The sequence below is a fragment of the Cercospora kikuchii genome (genome assembly GCF_019650295.1).
Source record: "Cercospora kikuchii DNA, contig_00001, whole genome shotgun sequence".
Lineage (NCBI taxonomy): Eukaryota > Fungi > Ascomycota > Dothideomycetes > Mycosphaerellales > Mycosphaerellaceae > Cercospora > Cercospora kikuchii.
Window position 1 is genome coordinate 4,096,059 of NW_025408582.1, and position 20,498 is coordinate 4,116,556.

At 54.2% G+C, this 20,498-nt stretch overlaps 7 protein-coding genes across 7 annotated transcripts; 2 read left to right on the forward strand and 5 right to left on the reverse strand.

The window, feature by feature from the left end:
- Positions 1-404: 404 nt before the first annotated feature.
- CKM354_000159700 (DNA-(apurinic or apyrimidinic site) lyase APN2) lies at positions 405-2,384 on the reverse strand (the record flags this gene model as incomplete). The annotated part of the gene is made up of 1 exon (XM_044796726.1): positions 405-2,384. The coding sequence occupies one exon, from the start codon at positions 2,382-2,384 to the stop codon at positions 405-407; it is 1,980 nt and encodes a 659-aa protein (XP_044652661.1).
- A 314-nt stretch (positions 2,385-2,698) lies between these two features.
- On the forward strand, positions 2,699-5,376 carry CKM354_000159800 (anaphase promoting complex subunit 5; the record flags this gene model as incomplete). Its single annotated transcript, XM_044796727.1, has 5 exons — positions 2,699-3,066; positions 3,118-3,761; positions 3,815-4,168; positions 4,221-4,464; positions 4,518-5,376. 5 exons carry the CDS (start codon positions 2,699-2,701, stop codon positions 5,374-5,376), a joined length of 2,469 nt encoding a protein of 822 aa, XP_044652662.1.
- Positions 5,377-6,100: 724 nt separating this feature from the next.
- On the forward strand, positions 6,101-8,420 carry CKM354_000159900 (uncharacterized protein; the record flags this gene model as incomplete). Its single annotated transcript, XM_044796728.1, has 3 exons — positions 6,101-6,184; positions 6,276-7,691; positions 7,749-8,420. The coding sequence occupies 3 exons, from the start codon at positions 6,101-6,103 to the stop codon at positions 8,418-8,420; spliced, it is 2,172 nt and encodes a 723-aa protein (XP_044652663.1).
- A 343-nt stretch (positions 8,421-8,763) lies between these two features.
- CKM354_000160000 (uncharacterized protein) lies at positions 8,764-9,909 on the reverse strand (the record flags this gene model as incomplete). The annotated part of the gene is made up of 4 exons (XM_044796729.1): positions 8,764-9,228; positions 9,292-9,499; positions 9,557-9,640; positions 9,695-9,909. The coding sequence occupies 4 exons, from the start codon at positions 9,907-9,909 to the stop codon at positions 8,764-8,766; spliced, it is 972 nt and encodes a 323-aa protein (XP_044652664.1).
- A 1,589-nt stretch (positions 9,910-11,498) lies between these two features.
- CKM354_000160100 (uncharacterized protein) lies at positions 11,499-11,975 on the reverse strand (the record flags this gene model as incomplete). Its single annotated transcript, XM_044796730.1, has 3 exons — positions 11,499-11,681; positions 11,739-11,801; positions 11,973-11,975. The coding sequence occupies 3 exons, from the start codon at positions 11,973-11,975 to the stop codon at positions 11,499-11,501; spliced, it is 249 nt and encodes an 82-aa protein (XP_044652665.1).
- A 1,060-nt stretch (positions 11,976-13,035) lies between these two features.
- On the reverse strand, positions 13,036-14,923 carry CKM354_000160200 (uncharacterized protein; the record flags this gene model as incomplete). Its single annotated transcript, XM_044796731.1, has 7 exons — positions 13,036-13,162; positions 13,214-13,738; positions 13,802-14,085; positions 14,133-14,398; positions 14,461-14,524; positions 14,606-14,692; positions 14,837-14,923. The coding sequence occupies 7 exons, from the start codon at positions 14,921-14,923 to the stop codon at positions 13,036-13,038; spliced, it is 1,440 nt and encodes a 479-aa protein (XP_044652666.1).
- A 3,783-nt stretch (positions 14,924-18,706) lies between these two features.
- On the reverse strand, positions 18,707-20,409 carry CKM354_000160300 (uncharacterized protein; the record flags this gene model as incomplete). The annotated part of the gene is made up of 5 exons (XM_044796732.1): positions 18,707-19,428; positions 19,479-19,578; positions 19,636-20,031; positions 20,087-20,312; positions 20,366-20,409. The coding sequence occupies 5 exons, from the start codon at positions 20,407-20,409 to the stop codon at positions 18,707-18,709; spliced, it is 1,488 nt and encodes a 495-aa protein (XP_044652667.1).
- Positions 20,410-20,498: the final 89 nt, after the last annotated feature.

Below are 20,498 nucleotides of genomic sequence, written 5' to 3' on the forward strand. Positions count from 1 at the left end.
ATGGGCGACACAATAACACCCATACTCGATCTCGAGTCTGCGGCCACCGCTGTCACTATCAACACTGACTGGGAACACTTGATTTCGGTACGGATTGATCACGTTTGGAACATTATCACCAACAGAATCGATGAGCACGCAGTCCCAGCCCAAGACATCCCCCTACTGCTCTTTGTCCTCCCACACCAATTCTCATCAACCCAAGAAGACATGAAGTGTCCGACTCGACCTTCGAAAAGAGAAGAAAAGCAAAGGATGGAGAGAACGCCCGAATGGGCAGTACACGTGAACAGGTTTCTTTTACGCCACTCGTTGGCAGATCAAAGCTTACACATGGGTATCATAATTATGAAAACAATGCTCATACCAAAATTGTTTCGTTTCTGTTCGATGGTCGCACTGGATCAGCTTGCTCCCTCCTTGACAGGACTTGCCTCCCCATCGCCATCTTCGTTCTTACTATTCGAGTGAACCCTTCCGTTCTGCCAGTCACTACACCAAATGAATGTGGCGCACCTCCACTGACTACCTGGCGTGCGATCCTTCTCCCCACTCGGCCCAAGCGGCCTCGCGCACATCCAGAAACTTCGTCCTTGATTGTAGCCTTTCTTTTTGGTGAGCATGCTCTTACAAGGCTCATTGTGACCTTCGCAGAGAGGCGCGACGGGTTTGCTGAACAAGGAAGACCAGGACTTTTGGGTGCGCTCGGCGGAAGCAAGCTGTTGAGAGAATGAGCGAGGAGAAATCTCGTAGTCTGCGCCAGGGTCGGGAGGCTCGATGGGCTCAGGGGTAGAGGGGTCTTTGGCAGGAGATGCAGTGTTCGAGGTCTTGTTGGACTGGGAGAGTTGAGTGTGCAGAGCGTTTGAGGCGGCTATAGCACGCTGGAGGTCAGGGTCATCGTCGCTGTCGGTATTGTTGCTGGCTGGAGTGTCAGACTGCTTCTCTGGAGATGGGTCGTTAGGCTTGGTGGGCGGATTCTTCGATTGAAAGAATCCTTTCAAGCTCTGTTGACCTTTGGATGCTGCCATCTTCGCATCGGACTTCTGACGTTTGATTGGAGGCTCTTTCGCGAGAGGGGCTGCCGGGGCTTTTCTCTTTACTGGAGATGCTGTGGAAGGTGGCGGCTGTTCTTGCGTTATATTTGACGTAGCTTGATCATCGCTGCCATTCGTCATAGTCGTCAGACCTGAGTCTGGCGCTGGTTCTTGCTGCGACGATTGCAATTTCTTCAACGCTGGTGCTGCAAACATGCTCTTGATCGTGCGTCGCTTGTCGAACTCCGGCATGCGTTTGGCAGAGAAACCGGGTGTCATTGCAAGCTTCCATTCTTGCTTCCGTTTCCCATGCTGAAAGACGCCGGGTGGGTTCATAATATCCACAAGATCAATGTCGCCTTCCTGCGTCTCGATTTTGTCGTGAAATACCACATACACGGGACAGTGGTCGCTGCCCAGCAAGCCTTCCTGTATGTTGCCTTCTTTTATCCAGCCCTTCATTGCCTCAGCTACAAGTATGAAGTCAATCCTGCTGCCGTAGTTGCCGGGTCGCGCATTGATTTTTGTGTCCCAGTGTGTGTACATGCCTTTTCTATCAGGGTGAAAGGCTCTTGTCGTGTCCCACAACACTGCTGTCTCTCTTCCTTCATCTCTCTGGCCCAGTACTTCGCCTTCCAGCAAGAGCTGATTGAAGATGCGTCTATTCGGCCCAGACAGAAATTCTTCCCTCGTAGCCTGCTTCTTTCTGATCTCTTCCAACGTACATGCGCTGTCGTTTTCGTGTCTTGTGACATTCAAGTCTCCTACGAGGATGACGTTCTTTCCGCTCTTGATCAAATTCCGTATTCGATAGTCCAGAGCACACAGAAATCCATATCGGAACCCATCTCTCAGGCCATTACTGTTGGCTGGGCTATATACGCCAAATAGCACGAATGCAGGAAACTCCAACACCACACATCGTCCTTCTGCATCAAGCCCGGCAGGATCCTCGCCTCCTAGCTCCCATAGCTCTGCATATTGCTCTGTATTCAGATAGCCTCCAATGGCCTCAGTTTCTGGCAATTCTCGGTACGGTGTCCCATTACTGCTTGGCAGGACGCCCAGAACGCCCTCCTCTGCTCTGATGGGTGCACACGTCGCATTGCGGGTGTAGATGCCGACGCCTGAGTACCCCTTCTTGTGCTTCGGAAGGGAGAAGTAGCAGTCCCAGCCGTCCACCAGCACCATGTCATCGCGCACATCGCGACGCTGGATCTTGAGCTCTTGCATGACCACAATGTCGGCCTCGAGGATATCGAACATGGCCGAGTAGGAGCGATTGGTGTTCCATGGCGGGTAGGAGAAGGGGTTGCGGATGCCATTGACATTCCACGTAGTCAGCCGCATCGTGAGCGACGTCGCTCATCGTTGTCCGGCGATGGACATGAAGATGTCGCGTGAGGACCGGCGAGTCGCTGCGATGACGTGTGGTGCAGCTCGATGCGGAAAGCGAAGCCAAAGTCGCGACGCGTCCACGACGCGACGGCAGGTGATGAAGGCGGCAACGACATCAGCAGAAAGAAAGCACACGACGACAGCGAAGTGAATCGACCTTTCCAAAGCACGCACTCGAAGTCAATTGGAGATATCATCCCCGCGCAGCGTCTTCACTTCACCACCGCCAAGCCAAAGACCATGCTGGCAATACGGCGTGCGCAACAATGCCCCGCTACTTGACCCCTTCACGCATCGGACTGCTGGTCCTCATCCGCCTATACAAATCGGGGCACAACTTCGGCGCCAAAGATACCATCAACATCCTCGAATTCATCGCCAAGCACACTGTATACACCGCCGATCAGAGTGCCCAACTCGTTGATGAAAAAAAGGACTTCTTCGCTTCCGACATTTCCGTCTTCCAATCGCAATTGAAGCAATGGCAATCAGCCTCCCACCCAGGACAGCCTGCTTGGAATATCTTTGTGGCTGCCATCTGGAATCACTTGGATGGCCTTGATTCCTTGGGTCACCTCATTACCGAACTTAGACAAGGGAGCGTGCCAACAACAAACGCCGTCACAGATGTCAGGTACGATCTATCGATCCCTCATAGTTTTCTCTTATGGCTAATATGATGCAGCTACCAAAATCCAGTCACCCCAGCCAGTCCACTAGGCCAGTTCATTCGCCGCTGCTATGTCGAATTCACACGCTTGCAATTTGGCGACGTTCAAGCTCTGTGGAAGTCATTTGAAGCATGGAGAGCTCCAAGCTGGGGCGACTTTGCGAGATTCTGGCCTGACCATGCTCAACAATTGGATGACTTGAAATTTGCCAACAACGAGGAAACAAATGCTGACTTCGCGGCTCGCCTCTCTCACTCCGACACTAGCCCCAGCGCTTCAGCAGCTATTGACGCTGACCTCCTCCTCACATATGCGATTCGCCAACTACAACAGTTCGGCACCAGAGTTCCCGAAGATGTCAAGGCTAAGCTCACAACATGGGTCGATGAGCTGTCTGCAACCAGTGCCAGTACTCAGAGTATGCACTTCTTCATGGCCTTCTTCGAACATAGCAAAGCTGGCCAGTACACCATGGCATTGGAGAGTCTGCATCGCTACTTCGATTACAGTCTTGCAGCGAGGAGTAGCAGTGGAGCAGGGGACAACGTTAACTTGAGAGTCTACTACCAGTATGCACTACTTCACCTGAGTGTACTGCATGCTGAATTCGAGTGCTGGGATGAGAGCGTAGACGCCATGAATGAGTGCATTGCGACAGGTAGGCCTCTTCAAGCCTCACTATGTAGAAGAGTAGCAGCTAACGAGCTACAGCACGAGAGAACCAGGACTCCGCGTGTCTGAATTTCGCCCTCTCATGGCTACTATATCTTCGTCATGCCCATCCTGGCAAAGGTGTAGGAGCATATGCTTCTATCGCGGGCGTTGTCGGAGGAGGCGAGAATGATGAGATTGCCTTTCTCAAAACCAAAGCCCGAGACAGCAAAAACTGGCTGCTATCGAGTAGCACTCTTCTTGAGGAAGGCCGACTGGAGCTCTCAAATGGCGGCAACGCCAACAAAGCACAAGAGCATGCTCTTCAGGCGCTCTACCTCAGTGTCCAACACGATCTAAGATCGCTCGCTCCAGCTGCATCCCTGTTCTACGGCTCGTGTCTCGATCGCTTGGGTATGCAGGCCACTTCCATCACTATGGCAAAGTAAATGCTGACATTAACAAGGTCAATCGCACCTGGGTAATCGACAGTACGAGCTCGGCAATACCGTACACCAGCCACACTGTCCAGTGAACGACCGCGTACGCTCGACATGTCGCTCAGCATTACTCAAAGCCCACCAAGGTCTTTACTCAAAAGCTCTTGAGCAACTCACCTCCATTTCCAGCACGGTCAGGGGAATCCTGAAAGCCGAAACACGATTGACAACCTTCTCAGCACTGATACATCTTCGGCGGTCGATACACCGGTATGTCTTGAGGATTTGAACTGCATGACCCCTCTAATCTCCATCTGCTCCAGTGGAACCCACGAACCATCATCCTACTACCTCAATCAACTCCGACCCTTGCTCTCGTCGGCAGATCCCGAACTCTGCAACGAATTCTACACTCTCGAAATCGAACACCACGTCTCGCGAAAAGACTATCCCACTGCAATGGACAAGGTCGCTTCTCATCTGGCCTCCAGTCGCTCTACATCTACATCTGATAAACAACACGACAACCCCGACCTCGCCCATCGCCTCCATTATCTCATCCAGAAGGCCCGAATATTCGCTCTTGCAGGACGAGCGTCCAAAGGGTTTAGTCTTTGCCTGCGAGCCACTGCCACAGCCGAGCGCCACCTCCTTGTGCCCGTCATGCTAGAAGGGCTCTGTGTGCTGGGGAGGATTCTCATCGAGGTCGGAGACTTTGCCGCTGCAAGGAGACTGTACGAAGCGAGTCTGCCGTTGGCGCTGGAGGGTGGGGATGCGGCGCTCGTGGCGAGGATGTGGATTGCGTTGGGGGAGAGTTGCGTGGGATTAGCGGGAAGGTGTCAGGAGGGGATGACAGCATCGGATGGCATGGCGATGATCGGAGAAAGGCTTGAGCGGTTGCACGACGGAGACATCAGTGAAGCAGAGCCTTCCGCTTCGGCAGCGACAGCGATTAAAACCGAGCAAAAACGATTGATGAGAAGGGCGGAGGAGTGTATTGAACGTGGGAGGGAGGTCTTTGAGGGACTGCAGGCTGTGGATTCGCAGATGGAGTGTTTGGTTATGAAGATGAGGATCGCGGAGTGGAGCGGCGATGAGACGGCACGAACATTGGCAGAAAAGATCTTTGACGGCCTAGCTCGGATGAAAAAGGAGTGGGATGAGACTGTGAGCCGTTCGTGAGGCACGGCCTTGCTCTGTCGATCAGGTAGGACCATGAATGTGACTCGATTTAGCTGGCTGCTAGCGAGAGTGCGAAGTCACGGGGAGCAGGATGAAGGGACTCTGAATAAGAATTACCATGTATTCGAGCAAAATGGCCTGGTCCCCTCATCTTGACCTTGAGACATCGAGCTTCAAGTTCTGCCTTTCTCCATTCGTCCTATTCCTTTTCATTGCGTGAAACGAAGAAGTGCTTGGCAGTTATCTGTGACAGTTTACATCAGGTTCGATTGCGATTGCATGGAGACAAACATTGTTGCGAGTGGAATGAGGGCTGTTCAATGATCAAGCCGGATCTTGGAACAGGCGTTGTTTAGTGATCGGGGCAGATGCTGACGTGCTTCACGTGGCCTGCAAATGGCTTGCTTGCGAACGAACATGAGTGCCAGTCTTGATGGCCGGCCTGGTTGAGTCCCACGGACACGAGTGCTTTATGATATAATGTTCGATCTCGGCCAGAAATCCACACAGAAAATCACAGGATGGCAGAATGTAATGAGATTCAAAGCGTGAGGTGGGAGAATGATCCTGACCTCAGCTTTCGGCAAAAGCGCCGTTAAGTCCGAACGCTAGTTAGCCGTAGCTCAAGCAACATCGCCATCTCGCCGCATCGCACATAGGACTCACGCTCCTTGGACGGCTGCTGACTATTCTCTGCACCTGTAGTGGTCCGGGGGCCGCGACCATGTCAACTTCAAGAGACGCCTTCTCGCCAGCGGAGTCGTGGGAGACGCAGTCGGAAGATGTGGATGACGACATGGATTACGAGGTAGATATACCGATTGCGATTGGGTGGCCAATGGACATATGAAGCCAAAATGGTCAAGTTGCACAACGCAGAAGACTGATATTCGTTCCAGCTTGCAAGTGACGAACCTACACCTTCAGCCGATGACGAGGACGATGTGGAGGGTGGCCAGACGATCTACTTCGATGCGGAGGAGGGTACCTTGCTAGATGAAGATGGTGAAGAGATATCGTTCGCGGTAGACGAGGAAGAGGAAGGCGGTGACGATGGAGAGGAAGATGAGGATGCAGGTGAAGGAGCCGAGGGTTCACAAACACCGCAGCCAGCCCCAGCGAGACAGACACGCACGATCAATATGACACAGGCCCAGCTGTTACAATTACTGAGCCATGCTGGGCTACGTGGGATATTCCAGCACAGCGGCATCACGACAAGGTCACAAGGCGCAGGACGACACGTTATGCTCGATGATGATGACGAGGACGACGATGACTACAGTCCATATGGCGCACGAAGACGAAGACCAGCTCGCAGAGCTGTAGTCGGCGACCGCTATCCACCAATTCCCTCGGAAGAAGGCGCAAAATTGATGCAAAGCGGCACATTCGGCAACAACGACCGCTGTCGGCACACAGCTTGCGGCCTTCCTCTCAACCAAGACGTTCGTCGCCACAAACGCAAACTCGCCTATCGAATGCTGGATCGCGAACTTGGAGTCGAAAATCGCGGCCGCGCCAAGGTCCTCTCCAATCTTGCGTCGCAAGACCTCATTCCGGGTTCGAAGGCAGATTTGATCATTAACTTGAACGCACGCTGTTACTCCGGGCAGTTCTCAGAAGATGGCAGTTTCTTTTTCGCTTGTGGACAGGATTTCAAAGTGCGCATGTACGACACTTCGAACCCATACGATTGGAAGTACTACAAGACAGTGCACTACTACGGAGGCCAGTGGACGATCACGGATGCCAGTTTGAGTCCAGATAACAAGCTGTTGGCGTATAGCAGTATTCGAAGTCAAATCTGCTTAGCCAGGACGGAACAGGGAGATCAATCTGAGCCTCAGCTGTTGGACTTCTCAGATCTGGGGAGCGGTGCCGGAGGCCCTGGTTATGGGCGGCATCGTGGTCATTTCGGAATTTGGTCGCTGCGATTCAGTGGAGATGGCAGTGAGATTGTGGCAGGGACGTCAGATCAGTCAGTGTACGTCTACGACCTGGAAGCGCGCCGGAGCATCTTGCGAATACCTGGCCATCAGGACGACGTGAATGCAGTGTGCTTCGGTGACAAGATGAGTCCGCATATCTTGTACTCTGGGTCTGATGACACCACGTTGAAAGTCTGGGACCGGAGATCATTGGCCAGTATGAGACCGGCGGGCATGTTCTTGGGCCACACGGAAGGTATTACATATATCGACAGCAAAGGTGATGGGAGATATGTTATCTCGAATGGTAAAGATCAGACTTGCAAGCTGTGGGATCTGAGGAAGATGGTTTCAACGGACGTTGGCGAGCGAGTGAACCCACAGGTGAGCAAATCTGACATCCACGATGTATAATTTTGGGCGTCATGCTGACTTTGACAGGACTACACAACCAACTTCGACTACCGCTTTTCACCTTACGACACGGAAGACCACACACCACACCCTTACGACTGCTCACTCGTAACATTCCGCGGACATCGTGTACTCAAGACTCTGATCCGCTGCCACTTCTCACCCGCCTCGTCGACCGACGGCCGCTACATTTACAGTGGTTCCCACGATGGCAAAATCTACGTCTGGAACCTTGACGGCACCACCGCCGGAACCATCAATGTCCTCGCTGCTACAAAGAACTCCCGGCCCGTTAGCGACGAACGCTTCGTGGACCGCTTCGACTACTACGGTCAAGGCGGTGTGTGGAAGACCATCGTGCGCGACGCCAGTTGGCATCCTTCTGCACCTGTGATCGCGGCTACGAGTTGGAATGGCTGGGATCATGGATTGGGGACATGTACTGTGCATTCGTGGAACGATGGGCAAGATACCGATGAGTGCGCTCCTGAGGATGAGACGGAGTTGCAGACTGGAGAGGCGTATGAGAGGGCGGAGACGCTAGGGAACGCGCCGATGGGTAGTCGGGTCACGGCACAGCTGGCGCATGATCAGAGGTACTATGGCAGTACGAATGGTTCGGCTAGGGAAGCCAGGAGGACTAGATTGAGAGATCGGATGGGATTAGGGGCACTGTTCGGCGGGGATGACGATGATTGAAGGTCGGGTTTGGAGGTCGCGGTATGATACAGCGTGAAAGTATCGCGCGGGACTTTGCTTTTGGCTCTTTGCTTCCTCGGGAAGAGCTGAACTTCGACAGAGGCTATGATGCGCGATTGCAAGCGTGGGACCTGGGAAGCGGATTTCCACTTTCCGCGTCACGATCCTTACGACGTCAATGAGAGAAGAACATGCAGCAACATCGTCTCTTCTCCCGCTTTCCACTGCGCTAACGGTGCTAGATTGATCCCAGACTGCAGTCGTAGTCATACCTGCTCGAGTTCACGCTTCCGAAGGCTGTTAGGGCCAAATTGCGCCGCTAGCACCACATTCAACTCGTATCCTATGCAGTGACTGGTATCAACAGCGCTGCAAAAGCCTCATTGCCCGACCGATCCGACACTACTCCCACATCCCATTCTCCCCTCGAAAATTGACTCGCTGAATTCGTGCCGTTGCCATTGATCGGGCAAACTAACTGCGGCCGCGGATCCCCTAGAACAACTTGGCAGAACAGCGGCGGATTACCATCCGACATGTATACCGAGGCGGCTTGGTTTCCGCGATATGTGCTTACTCTGCCAGCAAACTCTCCTCCGACTACTTCAAATAGACAATCGTCGCGGAAGCGGTATGTGGTCTCTGGGGTGTCGGAGTCGAAGTATACTTCTCCGTTCGTTGGGCGAGGGTTTGGGTAGCGGTCATTGTAGGGCCCGCCTGATGCTCGGATGTAGAAGTTGGTGATTGGTGTGGCTGTGGTTTCGGTGACGGTAGAGGTTGAGGAGAAGGTCGTTGAGGTTTGGATGTCCTATTTCCGCACGACTAGGTCAGACACAGATCAACTGGAATTTTGCAGTACAGGGTGACTTACACTATTGGTCAGTGTGCTTGTGACGGTGGTGCTTCTCACCCGAGTTGTTGTGGATAATGCCTTGCCCTTCGTACAAAGGCATGAGCAGGCTGAGGAGATCGCAGCAGGCTTGTTGTATCCAGCGAGGCAAGCTGGCTTAGGAATGGCAGCAGCACGCCCTTTGAGTGATGGGGAGCCAGATATGCAAGCAGGGGGAATAGACAATGAACTAAAAATGGTTGCAGGTCAGTAAATGGGCAGGCCGGATCTGCAATAGTGTACTCACGCCGATGGCTCTTTCACGGTGACGGTGGTGACGCCGCCATTGATCGTTGTAGCACCAGTCTCGACAGTAGTCGCAACCTCAGTTCTGTGCGGCTGTTAGCACTTGAACGTGTAGTGTCCATCCATGCTCGGTGCTCACATTGTAGACGTAGATGTAACCGTCGTCGTCCCATACGCAGGCAATCTCAAGAACGAGGAGCAATACGTGGAGACAACCTTCTGAGCCTTTGCTTTGACGACTACCTTGTTAATGATGGAACAGATCGCCGGTGGATAAGCAGCCCTGGAGTCAAGTTCAGCAGCCACACCACCACCTGCAGCCACGAGCAGAACCAATGCCGATGAGCCACGCATACTGTCGCTTTGCAAGAAATGAGTGTGAACAGTGTTCTAAGAAGCAGCAGCACACATATAGGCCAACAAATGTTCGAGCATGGCGCCTGACACGCCACGGGTCTAGCTGCTTCGAGGAGATCTTGCGATGGAGCTCTAGACGCGGTTAGCGTGCATTAGTGCATACAGAACCGTGCCGTAGTCTTTTCGGGCCAACTGGGAAGTGAATGGATGGGGCTGTGGCATCAGGTTTTTTACGTGCAATGTGGACGGAAAGCAGTGAGCATCTTACGCATTTCACAGGAAAGGCGATGTATACCAATGGACTTCTGCTGTCTGTTGATCGATCTTGTGCTGTCCCCAGAACTTGGCAAGGAGCTGGGCCGCTTGCTCTTGTCAAGGCTCTTGGCTCAGCCAGCCACGTTTGATAGCTTTAGCTGAAAGCGGCTACACTGGAAACCACGAGCCGTCATAACTTCCAGACCAGGCGCGTGGCTTTGCTCCTTCTGTGCATGCCTAGGAAATGGTGCCTTAGGTTTTGACGCTGTCGCGAAGCCTAGCAATGAAACGATAAGTTAAAGGACCTCCTTGCAGTCATTTACATTTCGCTGTAGACAATCACATGTGGGATTGCTTCACATCACAAGACTCATCGTAAGCCTCTCGCCGAGCGGAAGCGCAACGCCAGCCATGATAGACCTTCGGCCGTGCTATTGACATAGCGAAGTCGAGCGTCCTCGTTGGACAAGGTGAATTCTAGTGCACGACTAGATGGTATCTTTCATCCCGACCGCTTAGGAGGACTACCTATCGAGTTCTGGTTCTCACGGACCATGGCATTGTGGTTTGCGAGTCAGTGAAGAGAAAGACTGTATATCTCCAGTTCAGACTTGTGTCACGATCGAACGCCCAGCTGTTACTTCACTTCTCGTCAGTGGTGGGGAGACGCGAACATATGGCGGCAGTGAGCAACCGGATACCCTGCGTGTCATATCAGCGAATAAATGGATATGGTCTCTATCACCTTGGGCAGCCGAGGCCAGGAGCACGTGACATCACACAAGGCGTCATACAATATGAGGGGTCGTCAGCACAGTGAGGTGATTTGAATGTCTTTTTCGCTGTCCCATTTGTTACTGTTGCAGAAAAACTCCCGTGCTGCTACAGCAAAGGTAGGACTTCCTCGATGCACATGCCTGTCTAGGTCCTCGCCTTGAGACTCGCCGTGAGAACATGCGTCTCATCTTCCGATGCTTTCGCTTTTTGACAACTCCAGATGAAAAAACAGGTAAGAAGAAACGCCTTTCCCACGTCCAACGGCAGCCATAGTCGTACGCATATCAAACAGGTGTATGTTCCAGGATGGTCGGAAAGGTTGATTCGATGGAATGATGGTCTCTGGGTAGAACTCGGGCGCGGGCCGCTCTGCTTTTTGTGGTGTGTTTCTTGTTACTTGCTAAGTGTAGCTACAACTACACTCAGCCTGTACCAAAAATGAGGTATCCTCGATGAGATTCATCCATCTCTCCTTCATCGCACAAAAATTCGTATTGCAGCCCCTCACTCGTCTTCATTCCATCGCGGTCATCATGGTCGGTATAACGTATCGTCTACTTTCTCCGGAAAGAGCAGCCCTCGGTGAGACGGGCCTTGCCACCGGTTGGTTGGCAGAGAACCTGCGAGCAGCCGGCGCAGACAACGACGGTTTGTGCGTGCGAGAAGACGGTGGTGATGGTGAAGCAGCCAGGGCACTTGACGTCCATGAAGAATGAGCGTGGGCCTGGGACAAGAGTCTGGTGGGGGGGTTAGTGGCGGCGATGGTGCAGGCGCAGAGAGTGGAGATGATGTACCTTCAGCTTGTGCTTGCGGGCCTCAGCCTGAGGGGTTGGGTTCAGAAGATCGACTGCGAGAACCTGTGGGTGACCGTGTCAGCCTCCGTATGCTTCAATGTCCCGTTCTTCTTCCATTGACGACGACCCAATGCATATCCACCTCTTTGCGTGCCCGTTGCCGACCATTTCGGCTGTCGTGTGCTTCGAGCTCGGGTGCGTTCGCCACTCGTCCTCCACAGGTGTTCGACCTACCATGTTGGCGGTGTTTGCGCGGTAGTGTTGTCCTTTGGGATCGGGATGATGCGTCCGCTTGGTGGTTCGTGTATTGGCGATGGACTGGTGTCGTGCGCAGCGATGTGCTTGTCAAGGGCGGTGCGAAGCCGATCTGAATTTGTGTGAGCGATGAAAATACGCTAGTGCTGTGCTTGGCACTTCTGCTCTCAGCACGTGACTCGCCACTCTGTCACACACGCTTCATACTGTCGAGTGGCGAATGAGTCAGGAACATTCTACGAGTGAGTCTTGAACGCAGAGTCATTGGCACCGGACTCTGCGATGGCGTCAAATTCTTGGGCGTCCACATTTCGCACAGGAAAGGACAGCGTGCTTGCGAAACGAGGACAGACAGCTGCCAAGAGTGCAAGTGCATTCGCATGCAACTCGCCGAATGAGTGTGGTTGTGATTAAGTCTTGCAATCTAGCTATACTTTTGAATACTTCATCGCCATAGTTTGGCGGAATACAAGACAATCAATACCGAAAAGTTCCAAAGTCGCTGCAGGCCCTGATACCTGTCTGTCGTCTTCATGCCACTACCCGTATGCCCCGCGGCACATCCCCATCGCCGTCGCTAAATGCTACAATCTGATGCGCGTTCAATCAAAATGCTCGTGAGCCCAACGTGAGCCGGCCAGTAGCGAGCGACCGCTCTCGTAACGACCAACCGTCGCAAGTGTGACTGCGCGCGGCAAACGCCGGGCTCCATGCACTATATTAGATCAAAGAGTATCCCATATGGAGAGGAAGATATGCTGTGGAGTCTAGAATCCTGCTTGCTAGGTTACCCTGAGGTGATAAGTCTTAGGTCGTAAGCCGTCGTCAACCGGTCGTGAAGGGTAAGGAGCGTCGCAGGTCGGTCGATGGTTTTGTTGGTGAAGAGATGAGAGCTAATGCACACTCCCGCCGTGGCCGTGTGACTCTCGTGACACCTGGTACGTACCCAGGTCCCAAGGCGCATGCGCACGAGCGGAGAAGGCATCTTGGAAATTGAGACCAATACTGTCGACTTCCTGGTTCGTCGTTACACGGCTGACGGTCATCCGCTGTTCTTGTGTCGCGAACTCTTGCTGCTGCTGCTGCTTGCCGTGGCATATTCGCCTTCAGGATCCCATTGCTCGGGCTGGAAATCCGGATTCTGGAAGTGAGCCTGGTTGAATGGGGAGCTTTGGCAGAGGTTAGCGGGGTTAATCGCATGGGATCTTGGTGTTACATACTTCCTGAAGATCGAGGTCTGGAACGGCATCTGCGATTGTGACACGAACTCGGAATCGAACTGCCACGCTGAAGGGCGGAATGGCCCACCACCAAAATCAGAGTGGTTGAATTGAGGAACGTTCCGTACCACCATGTCATGTGCGAGCTGAGAAGCTGGTGGAACCATCTGGACTGGTGGACTCGCTGATGCGAACATTGACTGAGATTGCATGTGCGGCTGAGGAGCCGGCGCAGATGGAGTGGGAACGGCTGGTGTGCAAGTGGTCACAGGAGCTTTGCTGTTGGTAGTGAAATTGAAGTCCGAGGCCGAGTCGTAAGAGTCAAAGCTGGACGGCATGCCACAGAAGGGAGTCTGGTTGGCGTACGACATGCCAGGTAACAATGCCATGAAGTCCGAGCCATTGAAGGTGGCAGCCGGTTCGTAGTACGTCTGAGAGCCATATTGCAAATACGTGGGCACAGCAGCGGGTGGAGGAGGCGGCACCGGGAGGTCTTCTTGCTTGTACAGTATATCATAGTGGCCACTGCAATAAGTCAGCAACTGCGCAGCTGCAAGGCAGAAAGGATGGGACAATCACGCGACTCACGGTCTGTAAAGTAAGCGTACACTGCCGAGTGTGAAACCTCCGGAAGCGACTGGGTCGAACCTGTGCATGGTAACTTCGCTGCCTTCGCTGCGGTCGAGATAGAGCACTTCGAGCAAGATGCCTGCTGGGGACAGGAGGACATCCTTGAGAGCGCTCAAGGCAACATTGTCGATCTCTGCCTTAACGGGAAGGACTTGGTTCTGGCAATAGCTTTCGACAGTCTGCCCGAGCAACCAAGGAGCGTATTCCGTCTCCTTGCTCTTCATCCAGGCTGCCGTGAGAGACTACGAAGTGTTAGCGCAGGTATCGCTACCACGGCCGGCAGTCTTACCCTCATGTAGGTGATGATGTAGTTCTGCACCACGTCGTCGTTGAACTTGTCCACGAGAAGACCGCCAGCGTCCAGGCCTTCGGCCATTGCGTTGGCGAGCTCACGCAGCAGGTCGAACGCTTCGTCGGCGAAGTCATCAATAACGGTGGGATTGAAGCCAGCTTGGGTCATGAGAGGAGCAATCGACTTGAGGCGAGCCTCCTCCATGCCAAAGCGGTTCAGGTCACCATGACGAATAAGTGCTTCATAGTAGCCAAATGCCACAGCTAGAAAAGACGGCTCCTTAGCACCAGTCCGTGTCGTGACTGCCATCTTTCGTCGAACATACCTCTCCATCCGCACTTGCCATCGCCTCGAACGGTGCGGTAGTGGGAGTACTTTTGCGGCAGCGACTAGCATGACATGTCAGCATTCACACATCATCGTCGTCGTTTTGACGCGTCGCGACGCGCGCTGCACATGTTGCAACGTACCTGCGTCTTCGCCTGGTATACAGGATCAGCCGAGGCGTATTCGCTGGTGATGGCTGTGCTTGGTTGTCGATGCCCGATCAAAGGCCCCTGTAGACGATCATCAGCACACACGGTCCATGCGTAGGGTGTTCTTCGCTTCTGTTGTCAACCAAGTCATGGCGCTGTCGAACGTGTCGCCCCGCGCCGCAACCCTAAATGACGCCAGAAGCGACGGACGGCGACGAAACATACGGAAACGGGCGGTTCGTAGCCCTCGCTGGCCTTCTGGAGCTGCGCAAGTTCGTCGTCGGAGATCTGGTGGCCGGCCTCGTACGCCATGGTGCTGCGCTGCTGCTGCTGCTGCTCCTGGCGGATCTGGTGCCGGGTGCGGTGCGGGAGAGTGGGTGGATGATGGTGTCGGAAGTTTGGGTAGCCCGCGCCCGAGGCCACTAATGAGAGCTGTGGTTGCGGATCTACGGACGCGGGAGCTGGGTGCTGCTGCTGCTGTTGCTGGAGCAGGTGGTGGTGGTGATGGTGGTGTTGCTGCGGCGGAGCGTGGTGCTGCAACGGCAGCTGCAGAGGGCGATACGCCAGCGATGGCTGGTCATGATAGTGCTGCGCGTGGTGCAGGTGGTGAGGGTGTTGGTGGGCATGGTACGCCGCGGTAGCGACGCTCCCTTGCCGCTCCATCGTTTCTCGCGCTGACGACGGAGGATCGCCGCGAACCTAATGCACGCTTTCGTCTCTGCCCGGGGCCAGAGCGGGGCGCGCGCGCTGGCAAGTGGACGCGCACAAACTTTCGCTCGTCTTTTTGATATCGACGCGAGTCGCTGTGCGGTCAAGTGGGTGTCGATCCGTCGAGCTCGGTGTCGCCCTGGAATGAGGGAATGGAGCTGGTTATGCACTCGTGGGCGCCGTCGACTTCTCCTGGCTGCGTGGCGGCAGAGGGTCGACTATTTCCAGCGCGGGCTCGCAGACGCTGGGTGAGAGCAGTTATCGCGCATACACCAGCATGCACGTGTCCGCAGCGGCAGGCGTCGTTCCAGTTCCAGTCGTCTGATGAAGCGAAACCAGATCACAGACAGGTAAGCAGCCAGGCCAGCGCAGATGGGACGAATGCGTAGAGAGAGCTCTTGCGAGCACCAAGGCAGACAGACGGCCTGCGACCCAAGTTGTAGTGCACCACCGCACTGGAAGGCCTTGCTCGGAGGCTCGGACTGTGCTGCTGCGTGGGTGAATGCAACGAGACAAAGGGTGCTGCACTTCGTCCTCTTCCTTGCTGTAGAGTAACCTCGAGAATGGACCAGGGTGCCGGCAGAACCACAGCACAGAAGCGACACCACGGACGGTGCAGCAGCAGCAGATATACCTTCCCAGCAGATCGCAACTCGCGCCAGATGGCAGATCCACTTTGCCGCAACAGCCCACAGATGACCTACTTCGCGCGCCGCCACCACCGGACACAGGTGCTATCGATCATGCCAGGTACCAAATGCATATCCCGACTCGGGCAAGCAGCGACCATGCACTGACGCACTGCACTAAGCGTCCATTGCGAGACCCCAAGACACGGCACGATTAGATCAGATCACGCTCCTAGTCTCATCTCTGTGGAAATCGCCGGCCCCCAGGGCATTCCGCCATCGAAGCGCAGAGCATCTGCGTGGATCACCTCCCGGGGACCGTGTAGTCAGATGCATCGTCCGAGCGCGCGCGCGAAAGCAAAGATCCACAGTTCACGGCGAAGGACAGGCATTGACGACGAGGCGATTGCGTTCCCGTTCCCTCCATACCCACCACCGTGTCTCCTCCAAATCGAAGTGCATAGCAACGACCCTAGTCTCCCGACTCAGTGCAGCCAACGAACAGCTCGCGCTTGACACAGACCCGAACAGGACGTCAGCAAGCGAACGCGACTCTCGAAAGGCAAGACCGAGCTAGCAGGGGCTCCGCGTAGAGCATTGAGCAGCTGCGCCGGCAGGGGCAACGTAGAGGCGTGCCTCTGTGTGAGAGCACGGGAAGCTATCGTTTGGTGGTGGTTGCATCAGGTTGTTCCGGCGAACCAAGCTGTACCAACCACTGCTCCGAGTCTCAGCTGCGGGCGTCGACGCCACAAGGGAGCATTGCGCTCTGTAACAGCCGATCATCAGAGTGAGATCAACAAGAGTGGGAATCTCTTGTCCTTCATGCGACACGAGCCTCTTTCGATGTGTTCCGGGAAGTGGGCTATGGGGCGCAGTGTCGCACACATAGCGAACACCGACACTGGGGGTCGAAGACGGCGACTTCTTTGTTTTCTATTGCATTCGAAAAGCATTCCCGTCGAGTGCCACTTGTCGTGCAAATGAAACGCCTCATTTTCACCAACTGCTGTCCTGCGTGACAGTCCAGCTCTCTGTCAGCCTCGGCCTCCAACTGGAAGGAGCACATATCGCACGCGGGTAAGCGGAGACGATCAAACGTGAGAATCCAGCGATTGGCGATTAGCGAACGGGGAATCCTCTTTCTTCTCCATCGTCACAAAATCCTAGAGACTCGATCTAACAACAACAGTCGCATGCTAGCGCAAACTATGAATTGGCAAGTCCAACCTGTTGCACTCCTGTAGAATTACTCCGCTGCAGTCGAGAACATGCGAACAGTATCTTGTGCCGGAAAACAGTCTCGTCCAAAATGCGATCCATCACAAAATACACGAGACATCCTAGCATCCCACCCACATCCCGCATCCCCTCTCCTCTCCCTGCTGCACTACACTACCAAAAGTACACTCCCTGTACTTCTGCAACTCGTGGCTTGCATATTTGTGGATTCCCTCTACCGTAACACCGGAACCCCCCAAGGTACTGGCCCCAGCAGCGTTAGCCTTCCTTCGCAAGCAGCAGCAAGCAGCCAGCCGACCACCAGCCTATGGCTGCGCAAACCTCAGTCCCAACAGCAAGGGATCACGACGGACACGCGCAGGAAAAGCAATTGAGGAGCGCCAACGAAAGCAACTCGTGTGGTAGGAAGAGGGAACAGTCCACCCCTCTTTCCGCCGGGGCTCCACATCCGGACTTCTTCGGCGGCTGTTTACTTCGTTGCGTGCAACATTCTGCCCAGCCCTGCGTGCAGGGCACATCTTGCCTCTTACCACATAACACTGAGGTGAGTGCGGCGGCAGCGGCTCCTCCCCGAATGCTGCTAGACGAAGCTACCACATGTGCATTATTACCCGCACAGGAAGGAGAATAGGAGGCTTTGTCCTGTCTATTTGTATGCGTCCTGCATTTTCTTGCCCCTCCCACGTGCTGCTGCAAACCAAGAGCTAAGCGCGAAGAATGTCGCAATGTCGCAAGTCGACGGTTTTGTAATAAGTAGTGTCTCCGTTCCTACGGAGACAATCTACATGGATCAATTGACCCTTGCGCAACGAAGATTTTGGCTTTCGCCTTGCAGCACATCATGTCACGATAAATCCACCAGCGACGAAATAATTGAAAGATCAGATCGCAATGACAACGGCACGAAGACCGTGAGACTGGATTGAACGATGGATCGCATGCTAGTAGTCGCAGCAGCACAAAGTTGAACAGACCTCGCCTCGCGTGAAGTGCTTTCCGCGCGGCCGGCTACAGTATCCGCGCCCATTAGCGCGGGAAATCTATGTATGTAAGCATGTACTTGCAATTCCGCAGATGCACAAGCGAGTCGAGATACTGCAGAGCTACTACTCTAGCCGAATCCATTGCACTGGCACCGGCGTCCATCCTCCTGGTGCATCCCGAAACATACATAGATAGAGTATGAGTGTGTGTGCTGCGGCAGCAATTTACACCCTGGTCGCGGTTCTGTTCCCTTTCCCCCTTCGTATCGCATGCTGTTCTGTTTCGTAGGCGAAGCGCTGATGGTGCTGCTGAGATGACGGCTGACGGCACTCCGGAAGGCGCCTTGTGCCGGGCATCGTACGAAATCGCCCTCTCAGGGTCGGCGTCGTGGCGCGCACAGAGGTCGCCGTCTCTTTTGCGCACCTATTCGGCGTCTTGAGGAATCGTTCTCACGCCCACGGGCTCGCCGACTGTTCAGTATTTTCGCGGTGGCGCACGATCCGAGTGAGTGTCTCACTCGAATGTGTGTTCCCGTTCATTTCCCAGCACCAAATCGACCAGGTCTGCGCCGTGCGCCGTGCTGCCCGACTCGGTTCGACGGTTGTGCCATCACGTCGAATACTTCCCCTCCACTGGGTCCCGCTTGACCACCGAGTCCAGCATCCTCAGACTTGAAACCATCGCCCTCGTTGAGTACGACGCCGGCAAGCGAGCGAATGGCAGCAGTCCAATCCGCGACGGCGTTCATACGGTCCACGTCTGCGCGACTCTCAATCTCGACGGTCCCAGCTTCTTGGTTGATCTTGCCACGCAGCTTCTTATCCATGATGAGGAATCCCACAATGTCCTGGACCTCGGGAATGGAGATCTTTAGTCGCTTGGCGATGAAATCGAGGCGGAACCGAGTATATGGCGCCACTAATTTGACCACCGCCTTTGTGCGCATGTTGCGAGTCACTTCGTCAATGTTCTCGGCGATGAATGGATCCGCAAGGAGGTCCTTGTTCTTTGAAAGGACGGTCTCATATTGATGGATGTCGTCACGCTGGTATGCATCGACAAGCTCTGTCATGGCTGCAATGCGCGGGTCATTCTTATATGGCTTTGTTTCCTGCGAGTCGAAGGGATTGATATCAGACCTCATGAGCATGGTCGTCAACACGAGATACTTCAGCACTTGAATGCGCTGTAGCGAGCCAGCTTCATCGTAGTTTCGGAAGGACTCGAAGAAGTCACTCTGAGCGTCCTTCCAATTCTCTGCAGTCACGGGTCAGCGGATGCAAATTGGCCGGCCCTTGCGTCCCTACCTTCACTCATGTGCATCTTGCCACCACATTCGCGGATGATGCCCATGATCTTCGGATGCGGCACGGCGGAGCGTACTCTAAGAGCGCGCTGGTAAAGTCCCTGCGAGACATGTGTGAGCTGATTGCAGGCGCTACGAGCGCGGACCGTCTGTCATACCTTCAAGCGCTTGTTGTTCCTAGTCTCGGCGTACATCTGGATCTCCAACGCGTAGGCCTCCATGCTGTACGTGCCTTTGCTCGGATCGTCTGTGCCGTCCTCGCGCTGGCATGCCTTGTGTAGCTCGCGGACTTTGTCGGTCAACCGTGCGTAGTCTTTCTGTGCCAACCAAAGGCGCGCAAGCTTTGTGTTCGTCGATAGCCATAACCGCTCGTTGTTGGTAGCCTGGAATGACTCGAGTGTTTTGGAGTAGAACTTCTCCATGCACTCATTGGCGGCTTCGTCTTCGGCATTCTTCTCAATGAAATCCAGCATGTTGTTGATGGACTTCTCGGAGTAGTTTCGCGTAACGGCAGATTTGACGTACGTCAACAGTTCCGTGTAGTGTTGCACCGCCTGATATTATCGATCAGCGTACTGTCCATGTCATATCCGAACATGTCCTGCTCACATCATCATATCGGCCGAGCTTGAATTCCAGCTTGATCGCCTGCTTCAGTCCCTTGAATCCCCAATCGCCCTTCTCTGGCTCCAATGCGGGAACACCTAGGAATTCTTGTATCGCCTCTTCCGGATTGTCGCCCTTCATCTGCTTTGCGTTGTAGTATTTGTTCTCGACATCGACATCACCATCGTCGCCATCCGCATCGTCGTCGTCTTCGTACTCGAAATCGTAGCTGTTAAATGTTAGCGGCTAGGCCAGTGAAGTGGTACCGTCGACCCAACGTACTTCTCCTCCTCCGAGTCCTGCATGAAATCATCGTCGTCCGACATGGTGCGCGACAACGCCTGAGTGATGAGACTGATGTGTTGAGGGATATAACGATCAATCAGTCAAGCCGTTGTTGTACCTTCGCTGCGAT